The sequence below is a fragment of the Colobus angolensis genome, unplaced genomic scaffold (genome assembly GCF_000951035.1).
Source record: "Colobus angolensis palliatus isolate OR3802 unplaced genomic scaffold, Cang.pa_1.0 Scaffold596, whole genome shotgun sequence".
In the NCBI taxonomy this organism is placed as follows: Eukaryota; Metazoa; Chordata; class Mammalia; order Primates; family Cercopithecidae; genus Colobus; species Colobus angolensis.
Window position 1 is genome coordinate 731523 of NW_012119554.1, and position 13937 is coordinate 745459.

At 46.5% G+C, this 13937-nt stretch overlaps 1 protein-coding gene across 1 annotated transcript; it reads left to right on the forward strand.

Annotated features, from left to right (window-relative positions):
• Window positions 1-547: 547 nt before the first annotated feature.
• On the forward strand, window positions 548-13430 carry AADACL3 (arylacetamide deacetylase-like 3). Its single transcript, XM_011962550.1, has 4 exons — window positions 548-770; window positions 3815-4031; window positions 5519-5582; window positions 9882-13430. The coding sequence occupies exons 1-4, from the start codon at window positions 603-605 to the stop codon at window positions 10654-10656; spliced, it is 1224 nt and encodes a 407-aa protein (XP_011817940.1). The 5' UTR covers window positions 548-602; the 3' UTR covers window positions 10657-13430.
• Window positions 13431-13937: the final 507 nt, after the last annotated feature.

Consider the following 13937-nt stretch of genomic DNA (forward strand, 5'->3'; position numbering starts at 1 on the left):
GGGGAATGGGGAAGGTGGATGTAGTCATGCTGGCAGGAGTTAATTTAAATAAGATCGCCAGGGATGCCCTCACTGAGAAGGCAACATTTGAGCAGAGACCAGCAAGAGGGGAGGCATGGAGCCTGGCCGAGGTCTAGGCGAAGAATGGCATACAGAGAATGGCTCGCTGTGCAACAGCTCTGGGACCTCCTCCACAGGCCAATGGATGGATGATAAGCTGGAGTTGAATCAGGGAGTGGGGGAATGAGGTCCAAGGACCGGTGGGAGGAATTGTGTTTGTGATGTCCATTGTGACTTGGTGGCTTACCCAAGACTGTTTCTAATTAGCAGTGCCAGATTGTAAGCTGAGACTCTAGAACTTTCTTTTCTGGCTGGATCAGGCTGGATGGGCCACTTTCTCCTCTGCATGGGCCCTGTCCTAGAACCACATCCTCACCTGAGTCTGTGACTCACCTGGGCTGGGTCAGTGTTTGTGGGACGGAGGGAGGTGGGGAAGGGCAGGTGTGACTTATAAATGGAAGAGATCTGTGGCTCCGAAACGTGTCCTAAATGGTTTACACTGCACACAGCTTCCTCTCAGCCCTCTCCGAGCTGGAAGCAGCATGTGGGTCCTGGCCCTGATCTTCCTCGCAGCAGCCTGTGTGTTCTCACTAGGGGTCACTCTGTGGGTCATTTGCAGCCAGTTTTTCACTGTGCACATCCCGGCAGCGGTTGGCCACCCTGTGAAACTGAGAGTCCTTCATTGCATCTTCCAGCTGCTGGTGACATGGGTGAGTTTTGTGTTTTACGTGTCCCCTCCAGCTGAGCATTAAGGAAGGGAACAGGAAAAATCACACACCAGAAGCTTCTAGCTGAATGGACACCGGTATCATGGGGCCCGCAGTGACGGGGGATCGCACCTTCTGAAACCTGCATAATCTCTATTAGGTGGTCTCAGCCTCTTTGGTTGTTTCTGAAGCTGGCCCCGGCTAATATCCACAAAATTCGAAGAATGATCTGCTTTCTCAGTTAACAGAAGGAGAAAACCAGTCTGGTTCTATCCACCTGTGTGTCTCCCATCTGACTTTCTTTTTTGTTGTTGGTTTCTTTTATTTTTTAAATTGAGGTAAAACATGCATGTAAAATTTACCACCTTTCCCATTTTTAAGTGTACAGTTCATGTGTCCATAAATGCGTCCATATTATTCGCAGCACTCACCACTCTCCGAAGTTGTGAAGATATGAATGAATTTTCCTGAGTCTCCGGGCCCCCATTGCTATCTGTCTGCTAGCTAGAGTCAGCAAGCCACAAGGTAAACAGGTAGCAGATGAGCAAATTAGTGTTGGTGAGCAAAACTACAGAATATGACTTAAAAAATATGTTGTTGCTTTTGAGAGCTAGAAAGCTGCCTAGGTAATATCTGGTGTAATTTGTTCAAATACCTGTAAATGGAACTGTGTGGGTTTTGCCAGTATGGATTTCTTGTACTTTTTCTTGTACTTTGACAGAAATTGAATACACAAAATATTTTTTGTAAGTTTCTTACATAACGAAAAGCCATTGCCAGCGCCTCTTCTCAAGAGACCCCCTAGGTGTTTCTTCTATGTTATTCAAAATAACTTGTATGCTATTCAAAAGAATGTAGCTATTATCTAAAAGAGAAGATCCCGGGAACTCAAGTCTTCTGATCGCCAGAGTCAGCTTTTATAAGATGCAGTGATTAGGTCCTAGGTTTTCCTGCCCTTGACTCTCAGATTCTGTAGTCCAGGCTCCCAAACACAGTGACTCAATTTCCTCCTTTACAAAGTAGGGAAAATTGCCCCTGCTTCACAGCATTTTGTGGGGACTCCATGAATAACCCTCTCCAGAGGGCTTATTATAATGCCTGGCGCAGAGGGAGCCCTCTCTAAATAGTAGCCATTGTTACTCTTTCTTGATTCATTTATTTTTTATGCAAAGATGTGTCATGCAACTACTGTGTGTCCTGCTCCAGTTCTGGGCCCTAGGGCCAATGACAGGTGAGAGAGATAAAGTTCCCACAGGTCTGCCTTGAGGGAGTTTGTAGGGTCCAGGTAGTGGGGGGCGGGGAAGTGGTCCATAAAGGACCAAACCCACAAGTGAACAAGCTACAGATAAACAGCTTCCCAAAGTGGAGAATGCAAAGAGGACAGCAAAACCCATCAGGGGAGTCGAGCAGGGCTTCTCTCCTTGGGCTCCTTGAGCCTCTGGGGTCACAGAACACAAGGGGGTCATGGATTTGGATGGGGTCAAAATTACCCCATTTTCACAACTAACTTCCAATTGAAATTCTTTCTATGAGGAATGAAGGCAACAAACCACAGCCCTGAAAGCCAGACCTCGACTTTGTCACCAAAGAGGAATCAGACATATTTGCATAGCCTATTAGATATTGTGAAAACTCATGTATTCTCCTCATTTCTTTGAAACTAGGGTAGTGTCAGGCAGCAGTTAGATCTTATTACTCTATATGCTAGTAAGGAAGCACCCATGTTATTATGTCATACATTTTAATATTTTGATAAGTATATTTAAATAAAACTGCTTTTCTTTATAATCCCATGTATTTATTTTATGTATTTAAAAATGTTCTGGGCTGGGTGTAGTGGCTCACACCTGTAATCCCAGCACTTTGGGAGGTGGAGGTGGGAGGCTCGTTTGAGTCCAGGAGTTTGAGACCAGCCTGGGTGACATAGTGAGGCCTCTGTCTTGCCAGAAAAAAAAAAAAAGCTCTCAAATGAGGCCTGCAGTCTTTTACCTGTGGCCAAAATTGCTGTGGCACAGACAAGGATTAGGAAACGCTGGAAAGGATACCCAGAGGGAGAGCCCTCTTTATTTACGTATTTTAAACTTTTTTTTTGAGCTGGAGTTTCACTCTCATTGCCCAGGCTGGAGTGCAATGGCATGATCTTAGCTTATTGCAACCTCTTCCTCTCGAGTTCAAGAGATTCTTCCACCTCAGCCTCCCAAATAGCTGGGAATACAGGAGCCCACCACCACACCCGGCTGATTTTTGTATTTTTAGTAGAGACGGGGTTTCACCATGTTGGCCAGGCTGGCCTTGAACTCTTGACCTCAAGAGATCCACCAGCCTTGGCCTCCCAAAGTGCTGGGATTACAGGCATCAGCCACTGTGCCTGGCTGTATTTTCAACTCTTTATGAAACCTTGACATATACCAAAGGGGAACAGGGTGCCCACTCTCCAGTGTCACCATCACTGACTCCTGGCCCATCTCCCTTCTTTGTGTCCCTAAATGTCCCTAACTTTTCCCTTATTTTCATTTATTTAAGAAGCCAATCTTGGACATCATATTATTTTATCCTAAAATTGTTCAGTAGGCATTTTCAAAAGATATGAACTCCCCCTTCCTGTTTTTAAAAAATGTACCCACACTATAGTTAGCTACACAGGCTTGGGGTGGCCAGATTGGCTGGGATGGCACAGGAAGGCCTCCCTGGAAACAGAGGTTGCGCCCAGGCTGAGGTGGAGCAGGGCCTCGTGGTGGCGGTGGGTGTTGCAAGTACAGCGGCCATCGGGGGTGCCCAGAAGTCTGGCTTGTAGTGGCTGCAGTGGAAGGTGTCAGGAGAGTGGGTTGAGAGGAGCTGGCTGGTGCTGTGATCACCTGGGCCTGCATGAGAGTGGATTTTCCTGCAGGTGTCCTGAGGGTACTGAGGGCTTGAGCAGGGCTGTGGTCCAATCTGACTGCAGTTTCCAAAAACTCCTTTCATCACCTGTGGAGGGTAGGTTGTGAAGGCCAGACTCCAGATGGCCTGTGAAGAAACCCATCTCGACAGATTTCTTCTCTCTCCAACAGGGGATGATTTTTGAGAAGCTCAGAATCTGTTCTACGCCCCAATTTATCCGTTTCGTGCACGATCTGCCGCCGCTAAAGTACGACCCCGATGTTGTGGTCACAGATTTCCGCTTTGGGACAATCCCTGTGAAGCTGTATCAGCCCAAGGCATCCACCTGCACCCTGAAGCCTGGCATCGTGTACTACCATGGTGGCGGGGGCGCCATGGGGAGCTTGAGTAAGAACCCTTTTCTCAGACCTCCCAAAGGGTGGTGGCACGCCTTAACGTGACTTGAAAGAATGGGCATCTTCCTGGGGCTTAAAGTCTGCTATTATTACCAGGGAACACCAGGGCAGTTCATGGTCTACAGATCATTGAGGGGGCAAAAATATGGAGTATATTGCCCTCTTATGTATCTCTTTATTTACCTAAATGTAATCCTTAGTTAAATGTAATAATACTGTAATATAAGGAAGGATACTGTAAGGTAAAGATCCTGAAATATACCCTTACTTGCATTTATATGTGTACATATGTATATACATATAAATATATACATGTATATATCACTACTTTACTTATAATCATCACCTCTATTTAGTTGGAAATAAGGATATTTTAAATGAAAAGAATGAAAACACAGCATTTTGTTTCACATCAGGTGCTGCTAAGACAAATTCTGGTACAGACAAATAGGAAGATTTGAGAAAAATCAAATCTTGTCACTATTGAGACAAGTTTACTATCTTTTTTTTTTTTGTTGAGACGGAGTCTCGCTCTGTCGCCCAGGCTGGAGTGCAGTGGCCCGATCTCAGCTCACTGCAAGCTCCGCCTCCCGGGTTCACGCCATTCTCCTGCCTCAGCCTCCCAAGTAGCTGGGACTACAGGCGCCCGCCACCTCGCCCGGCTAGTTTTTTGCATTTTTTTAGTAGAGATAGGGTTTCACTGTGTTAGCCAGGATGGTCTCGATCTCCTGACCTCGTGATCCGGCCATCTCGGCCTCCCAAAGTGCTGGAATTACAGGCTTGAGCCACCGCGCCTGGCCAAGTTTACTATCTTAATTATTACTCCCAGGGAATTGGGGGAGGGGAAACATCTTTATATGTTTTCTAATCTGTGGAATGCCAGGGTCCCAGTATGGCAGCCTTTGAGAATACGGGATTTAATGCAATGGTGATGTTGGTTTTGTCTGTATGAGAATGATAGTAACGCCAGTATTTATTAAGCAATATTTATTAATATTACTAATTACACGCAGGGACTGTGAGAATCCTATATGTGGATGATCTCATTCTAACTCCAGCACTCTATGAGTTAGATATTATCATTACTCCGGTTCACAGATGAGGAAATCAAGCCTCAGGAGGTTAAGAGGCGTGCTAGGCACTATGTCATCTCAAACTAGAAGGAGGCAAAGATGAGATTTGAACTCCAGTCTGTCTGAATCCAGAGCTCACACCCTAAACCTCCGCACTCTACAGTCAAACAGCTTTGCAGATATTTTTAATGACTTATAGGATGGATCGGAGGGTGGGCGTCTTAGAGAAAGTTGTTCAGGCAGTACTATGAAGGAGAATCAGTGAGAAGATTGACCAGAGCTTTGCTGGAGTAGAGGAAAACCTAGTCACCGCTGGCCCAAGGGCTGTGTCTGTAAGAAGAAGACAGCAACAATGGCTGGCAAAGGAAGCCTTCCTAGTGAATGTTAAAAACCATTTATTTTCTAGAAACCCACCATGGCATATGCTCTCGTTTGTGCAAGGAGAGTGACTCTGTGGTTCTGGCAGTTGGGTGAGTAAAGGGGAGATTCCAGGGAGCCAGCAGGGAGCAAGGCTCTGATGTGGAGAGATGGGGTGGGAAGAAGAAATGGGGGTGGGGGTTGGGAGCAGATTGGTGCTGGAGGAAGCCCAGAGGCGAGGATGGGCTGGGAGAAGCCAGTGAAGAGAGAAAGAGAAGGCAGCTGGGTGCGGTGGCTCACGCCTGTAATCCCAACACTTTGGGAGGCCACGGCGGGCGGAATCCTTGAGCCCAGGAGTTCAGACCAGCCTGGGCAACATAGTGAGATTCCATTTTTACAAAAAATACAAAAATTAGCCAGATGTGGTGGTATATGCTTGTAGTCCCAGCTACTTGGGAGGCCGAGGTGGAAGAAGAACCTGAGCTTGGGAGGTTGCAGTGAGCCATGATTGCGCCACTACACTCAGCCTGGGTGACAGAACAAGACCCTGTCTTAAACAAAACAAAACAAGAAAAAGAGAGTGAGAGAAAAATAAGGGGAGGTGAAGACAGATGGAGAGACAGAGAATGGGGAACCCCTTCCTCTGTGCATGTGGGCCTTGCGTTTGTTTAAACAGAGGCGTTTCGTGGGTTTGGAAGCTGGGTAGGAGGTGGTCTTTTTTAAGCGGATCAGGTGCAGAGTTTCACTATACGAACACCTGGGCGACATAGCTCTTCTCTGAGTAAAACAGCCCTGCACCTCTCTCTGCTAAATGCCTGTGGTACCCTGTACCATCACTCAAACAACCCGAAATGCTGCCACATCCACTTCCAAGTGCTCCCAAAAGGGAGGTCCCTCTGGCAGAGACCCACTGAAGAAAGCGAGAAAAACAAAAACAAAACCAAACCCATTGTCTCTCCTAATGGATCTCTGACAGTCACTACCCAGCCTGGAGCCTCAAAGAGGGCGTGGTGGGCATTGGGTCCCCTGTCCTGCTGCCTGACGCAGCATCACACACGTGGTTCCTCCTGGTTAAGTTTCCCTGTAGTTTCATGTAAAGGTACACACTCTACAGAAATATCAGTTCTCTGCGTCTCAGTGGGGGTACATATGCCAACTTTCTTATGGCACAGCTACCTGAGGAGAGTAGAAAATGAAGAGATGAAGCCGGGCACAGTGGTTCATGCTTGTAATCCCAGCACTTTGGGAGGCCAAGGCAGGTGGATAACTTGAGGCCAGGAGTTCAAGACCAGCCTGGCCAACATGGTGAAACCTTGTCTCTACTAAAAATACAAAAATTAGCCAGGCGTGGTGGCATGTGCCTGTAGTCTCAGCTACTCAGGAGGCTGAGGCAGGAGAATCGCTTGAACCGGGAAGGCAGAGGTTACGGTGAGCTGAGATGGCGCCACTGCACTCTAGCCTGGATGACAGAGTAAGACTCCGTCTCAAAAAAAAAAAAAAAAAAGAAAAAGAAAAGAAAAACAAAATGAAGAGATGAGATGAGAGACAGAACTAGATAAACCCCTGACTTTAGAATTCTTAGCTCCAGAAGGGTTTCTACCACGGGATGTTGCTGGACACATTATCATTCTGGTTGTACCAAACCAAGAGATTGTCAGTAGAACATGCTAGCGAGTCTCCGCTAGAAAGTTATTTTCTAAATCCAAGGTAGACAGGATTTTGGAGTTAAGGGCATTGCTCTCCAGGACTTCCTATTCCCAGGAGGCCTGAAATGGGGGTATGGAATGGAAATAGCACCAGCCATTTGTTAGTCCCGTAGAGTATTTCTTTTTCTTTTCTTTCTTTCCTTTTTTTTTTTTTTATTTGTGGCCATCATTGAAAAATAGTGAACTTTCTCACAAAATCTGGATTTCTGGAATCTCTTAGCAATACCAGACAGGCATGGCAGCAGTGGTGTTGAGTGTGCATAGCTTGTTTGGAAGAGTGCTGCATATCTCTGGCCTCTGGTGTACAGTCAGTCCTCAACACTGTCGACAGGTACTTGGAACGATGACTTGGAGTAAAGCCAATTTTACCTATTACAAAACCTAGGCTAATTGATATAAACAGAATTAAGCTCTGATGGTATAATCCTGGTCACAAAACACCAGCAAATGTATTAAATTTTTTAAAAATGTATTTTACTACTTTTATATTTTATCATTTTCTTTAGTCGAGATGAGGGCTTGCCATGTTGCCCAGGCTGGTCTCAAACCTCTGAGGTCAGGCAATCCTTCTTCCTCAGCTTCTCAAAGTGCTGAGATTACAGGCGTGAGCCACTATGCCTGCCATAAGCTTCTACATAAAGACCAAAACCTGCTAATATTAAAAATGGAAATAAACGTGAGCTATACATATATTTTTAAAAGATTGATAAAAACAAAAAGATAATTGTTTACCCAATTCTTGGTGAATCAGTGAGTGATGGTGGTCATTCCGGTGGTGGATTAAATCTAGTAATAAATGTTTGCAAGGTGAAAATTGTCAGGAGTACCTCTGATCATCTCCCAGTTCAAAACCAAGCACTCACAAATGTGGCAGGCTCACTGACAGCTTCTGTACTGCATCATTTATTTTTGTGCAGATGTATGATTATTGTAGACTTTACGCATTTTTTTTTTTTTTGAGATGGGCTCTCCCTCTGTCACCCAGGCTGGAGTACAGTGGTACGATCTCGGCTCACTGCAACCTCCGCCTCCTGGGCTCAAGTGATTCTTGGGCCTCCGCCTCCTGAATAGCTGGGACCACAGATGCACACCACCATGCCTGGCTAGTTTTTTGTATTTTTGGTAGAGGCAGGGTTTCACCATGTTGCCCAGGCTAGTTTTGAACTCCTGAGCTCAGGCGATCCATCTGCCTTGGCCTCCCAAATTGCTGGGATTACAGGCGTGAGCCACTGTGCTTGGCTGACTTTATAAAATTTTTTTTTTTTTTTTTTTTCCTGAGACAGAGTTTCACTCTTGTTGCCCGGGTTGGGGTGCAACGGCGCGATCTCAGCTCAGTACAACCTCTACCTCCCGGGTTCAAGGGATTCTTCTGCCTCAGCCTTCCTGAGTAGCTGGGATTACAGGCATGTGCCACTATGCCCGGTTAATTTTGTATTTTTAGTAGAGACAGGGTTTCTCCATGTTGGTTAGGCTGGTCTTGAACTCCTGACCTCAGGTGATCCACCTGCCTCGGCCTCCCAAAGTGTTGGGATTACAGGCGTGAACCACCGCACCTGGCTGGCTTTATGCATTTTTTTTTTGCAATAATGTATATTCCTTCATCTATTCGGTTTCCAACTCACTTATTCTAATTCAGGGTCATGGGGGGCTGGATCCTATCCCTGCAGCTCAGGGAACAAGGCAGGAACCAGCCCTGGACAGGGCACCCTCCTATCACAGGGCACACTCACACCTACACCCACATTCACTTGGACCGGGACAATTTAGACATGCTCATGAATGTAACATACACATCTTCGGGATGTGGGAGAAAACTGGAAGACCGGGAGAGAACCCACACAGACGTGAGGAGAATGTATAGACTCCACACAAACAGTAGTAGCCTAGGCTGGAGTCATTTTTCTTTCTTTCATCAATATAATGAAACAATGTTGAACGAAATGACATTATTTGAGGGCTGCTTTTTTCTTCTTCTTCTTTGAGACAGAGTCTCACTCTGTCTGTCGCTCAGGCTAGAGTGCAGTGGTGTGATCATAGCTCACTGTAGCCTCAACCTCCCAGGCCCAAGCTATCCACTTGCCTTAGCCTCCTGAGTAGCTGGGACTACAGGCATCCACCACCACGCCTAGCTAATTTTTTGTATTCTTTGTAGAGATGGGGTCTCACCATGTTGCCCAGGCTGGCCTTGAACTCTTGGACTCAAGGGATTGGCCCACCTCGGCCTCCTAAAGTGCTGAAATTAAAGGCATGAGCCACTGGCCTGGCTGACCTGCTGTATTTAATTCTATAAGATCCCCCCTAACAAAATCTGTAGGTATGGCATCATTAATTAAAAACCCAAGCAGGCCTTGAAGTTGCTCATACAAGAATCATAAAACAGGAAGCAGGAGCAGGTGAGTCAGGGAAGCAACATGAGGTAGGTGCAGGAAGATGGGGCTAGTGTGGGTGATATTTACACTGTTGGCCAATTGGTGGATGTCTCGTGACACACGTCCCCCATTAGGGCATTGAGACAGTAGGAATGGCACCTGCCTAGGTATGTGGGCTTTATGTGTCTCGTCTCAGTTAAGCCTCACACCTAACTACCTGCTCAAGTTTCAGAAAGGGAAGTGAATGAACTAATTAGGGCTAAACGATGCTAGATGCTGACATTTTTGGATCTGCTGGGGCGTTGGGTATCAACTGTGTTTCTTGATTCCTTTTTAGTTACCGCCAGTTACCTAAGCATAAGTTTCCAGTGCCAGTAAGAGACTGCTTGGTGGCCACCATCTACTTCCTGAAGTCCCTGGATGCATACGGAGTGGATCCAGCTCGGGTTGTGGTCTGTGGTGACAGTTTGGGAGGGGGAATAGCCACGGTGGTTTGTCAAAAACTTGTGGACAGGCCAGATCTGCCCCGGATCCGAGCTCAGATCCTGATCTACGCCGGTCTCCAAGCCCTGGATTTACAAACCCCTTCCTTTCAACAGAATAAAAACATCCCCCTGCTCAACTGGAGTTTCGGCTGGTACTGTTTTTCTCAATACCTGGATTTCAGTTCCTCCTGGCAAGAGGTCATCATGAAAGGCGCCCATTTGCCTGCCAAAGTCTGGGAAAAGTACAGAAAGTGGTTGGGCCCAGAAAACATCCCCGAGAGGTTTAAGAAGAGCGGCTACCGACCGATGCCCCCTGAGCCTGTAAATGAAGCTGCTTACTTGGAAGTAAGTGTTGTCCTGGATGTGATGTGCTCGCCTCTGATTGCAGAAGATGACGTAGTGTCTCAGCTCCCGGAAACTTGCATCGTGAGCTGTGAGTATGATGCTCTCCGGGACGATTCGCTGTTGTACAAGAAGAGGCTGGAAGACCTGGGAGTGCCCGTGACCTGGCGCCATATGACGGATGGTTTCCATGGAGTGCTCAGCACCATTGACATGAGCTTCTTTCACTTTCCGTGCTCCACGAGAATTCTGAATGCGTTAGTCCATTTCATAAAGGGGCTGTGACCATCTTTCTTCTCTGCTGGTACTGCGGTGTGGATTCCACTGGCATCCAGCCTCCCACAGGGCTCTCCAGCCTCCCACAGGGCTCTCTGTTGCTGATTTGGGTGGTGCATAGTGGGGCTAGGGAAGGGGTAGAGGTTGCTGTCACCTTTCTAGTTCAGGTTCTAGAACCACACAATGCATGCTCCTGATGTCCAGAGGATGTGGTAGAAAAGACAGGTTTGAGGATGGGAGTGGGGGTCTCTGTCTCTGTTCTCTGTTGGGAAAATCTAGGCTGACAATCTTCAGTGGCCATTTGTGGGAGTGAATCAGCAGGTAAGAGCTGTTCTCAGCCTCCCTATGGGGCAGTTCAGGCTCTCCAGATTGATCCAGACTGTGTGTGATTTGTGTCCACTTGGCTGGACTTTGAAATAGCACAAGGGCATCACGCACAACCTCATGGGGCTTTCCCAATGTGGCTCAGAGGCAGGAGCTCTGATGCTCTCAGCTGCTGTGAGGTAGTGGTGGTGGTGGAGAAACTGGCTTCACCCACCTTCTCTTCTGTGAACAGTAGTGACTTTTCCTGCTGTTTCTCAGCCTCTGGGATCGGAGTCTTGACTGCCTGGCTGGAAACGTTAAGATAGAATGGATAGAGCTTCCACAGTTGTTGGCATCGAGTGGTGGATGAAGACAGCCTGCAGCTGCCCGACTTGGGGAGCTCTGGAGCTCCTGGAATCAAAGCCTGGCTTCCAACCAGAAGCCCCAAAACAATGTTCTAAGAGTTTGAGGAGAGAAGTTGGGAGGGAAGTGGGGTCCTGAGTTAGAGAACCATGAAGGCTGAGTCTAACTAGATAACCCTGTCCACAGTGCAAAGTCAAGACAGCCAAAGGGACAGAAGATGTATTCATGAGAACTATTTCTTTTTTAAGACGTGGAACCAACTCAAATTGGCCTCCATTAGAAAGAGAATAGATTGGCTTAGGTAGCAATGCATGCTAGGCATACATTAGGCAAGGTTTGATCCAGGAACTCACACAGTGCCATCAGCTGTCCTGTCTTCTCCGCTCTGCTCTTCTCTCCTCTGTGTTAATGCCACTTTCACCTCTCCATATGGTGGCACTGATCAGCTTGATGCTTACCTTCTCCCAGGGTCAAGTTCATTATCATGGACTTGCCTCATTCTCAGCAGTCCCAGAAAAAAAACTCATTGCAACTTAATGGCTTTGTTGGCTCTCTGAGCAATGTGTCCAGTTGCCACAGCCAAGGGAATGGAATGATCTAACTGACCATTCCCAAGTCCTATGCCATCCTGAGAGTGGAAGGTGGAATCAATTCACCTTGGTGCTTGGACTAAACATGGGGTGATAAGTGACAGCTTCCCTAATTGAAGGGTAAATGGTTGTTCGGTGGACTCCAACACTTATTCTACTACAGAAGCTAAATTGAACCCTCAAGCAGGATATGTGAAAGTGGCAAGAGGTATCAAGGACCACTGGGCAAGTTGGCCAACTGTTCCTTAGGAATGAAAATTCATTTGAAAGGAATGGTCAGGCTCCTGTGCTGGCCCCCTGGTCTTCTGGAGGCTCTGATCTTGGTTAGTTAGTGGTCTTTACAGGTCAAGGTCAAGGCCATTGCACAAAAAACCCTGTGCATGCCCCTAACTTGCTTTCAGTTGAATATTTGGGTTGAACTATGAGACAGAGAAGAATCCTGTTGGGTGACTCCTTGCTCTATTCACAGTTGACCAGCAGGTGGTTTGTTGGAGAAACAGTAACCATCCCTTGAAAACACACACTGTGGTAGCCACTCAACTGTTAAAGAGCACTGGAGTCCAAGGGGTGAGGCCGCCTCTGAGACAGGCCTCTGAGTTGAGGCTGGGAGAGGCTCCCTCCCTGGAGTGTTGCTTTTCTTGTTTCACTCCTGCCTCTGGAGATGGGTGGAGGAACATGAGCTGACCTTCTGGGAAGTTAGGTTGGCGAGGAGTTGCTGAGGCACTGCCGGGCCGTGCCCAGTAGAGGGGAATGTATAACATTTTAAGAGGCTGAGAGCACCCCTGGTTGGGCTCATGCCCATGGCAGCTTCCTTCTGCAGATCATGGGAGAAATCAAGCACTTTCACCTAATGGTTAGATGATTGATTTTGGGATGAAATTCTCCACTCCTCTCCTTTACCACATCACCACTATCCTTCCTGCAATCCATCTACGAGACTCACTGAGTGGAAAAGGGATAGGAATGAATGTTCACCCAGGGCCAGCTACATGCTAGGCACTGTACTGGACCATTTAAATTTGCCACCTCTTATGTTCCTCACATTAATCTTACAGAGTAGGTACAGGCATACTTATGGATATTGCAGATTCAGTCCCAGACCACAGCAATAAAGCAAGTCACATGAATTTTTTCTTTCCTTGGTGTATATAAAAGTTACATTTCCACTATATTAGGTTATTAAGTGTGCAATAGTGTTATGTATTTAAAAAGCATGTACATACCTTAATTTAAAAATACCTTGTGGCTTAAAAATGCTAACAATTGTCTGAGCCTTCAGTGATTGCAGTAGCCTAGGCTACTACCGTCTATATGGTTTGCACATTCTGCCCATGTCTGCATGGGTTTTCTCTGAGTCCTCCAGATTTCTCCCAAATTCCAAAGATGTGTATATTACATTCATGGGAATGTCTAAATTGTCATAATCTTTTTGCTGGTTGATGGTCTTGCCTTCATGTTGATGCTGCAGGTGGTGGTTGCTGAAGGTGGGGGTGGCTGTGGCAATTTCTTAAAATAAGACAACAGTGGATTTGCCACATCAGTGGACTCTTCCTTTCATGAAAGATTTCTCTGTAGTAGGTGATGCTGTTCTATAGCAGTTTACCCACAGTAGAATTTCTTTCAAAACTGAAGTCGGTCCTCTCAAACACCTATGCTACTTTATCAACTAAGTTTATGTAATATTCTAAATCTTTTGTTGTCATTTCAACAGTGCTCATAGCATTTTCACCGAGAGTAGATTCCATCTCAAGAAATCACGATTTTTTGCTTATCCATAGGAAGCAACTCCTCATCTGCCCAAATCTGTTCCTGAGATGGCAGCAATTCAGTCGTATTTTCCGGCTCCACTCCTAATTCTAGTTCTCTTGCTATTTCCACCGCATCTGCAGTTAACATCTTCCACTGAAGTCATGAACCCCTCAAAGTCATCCATGAGGGTTGGAATCAACTTATTCCAAACTGTTGATGGTGATACTTTGACAACCTCCCATAAATCATGAATGTTCCTCATGGCTTCTGGAATCACGAATTCTT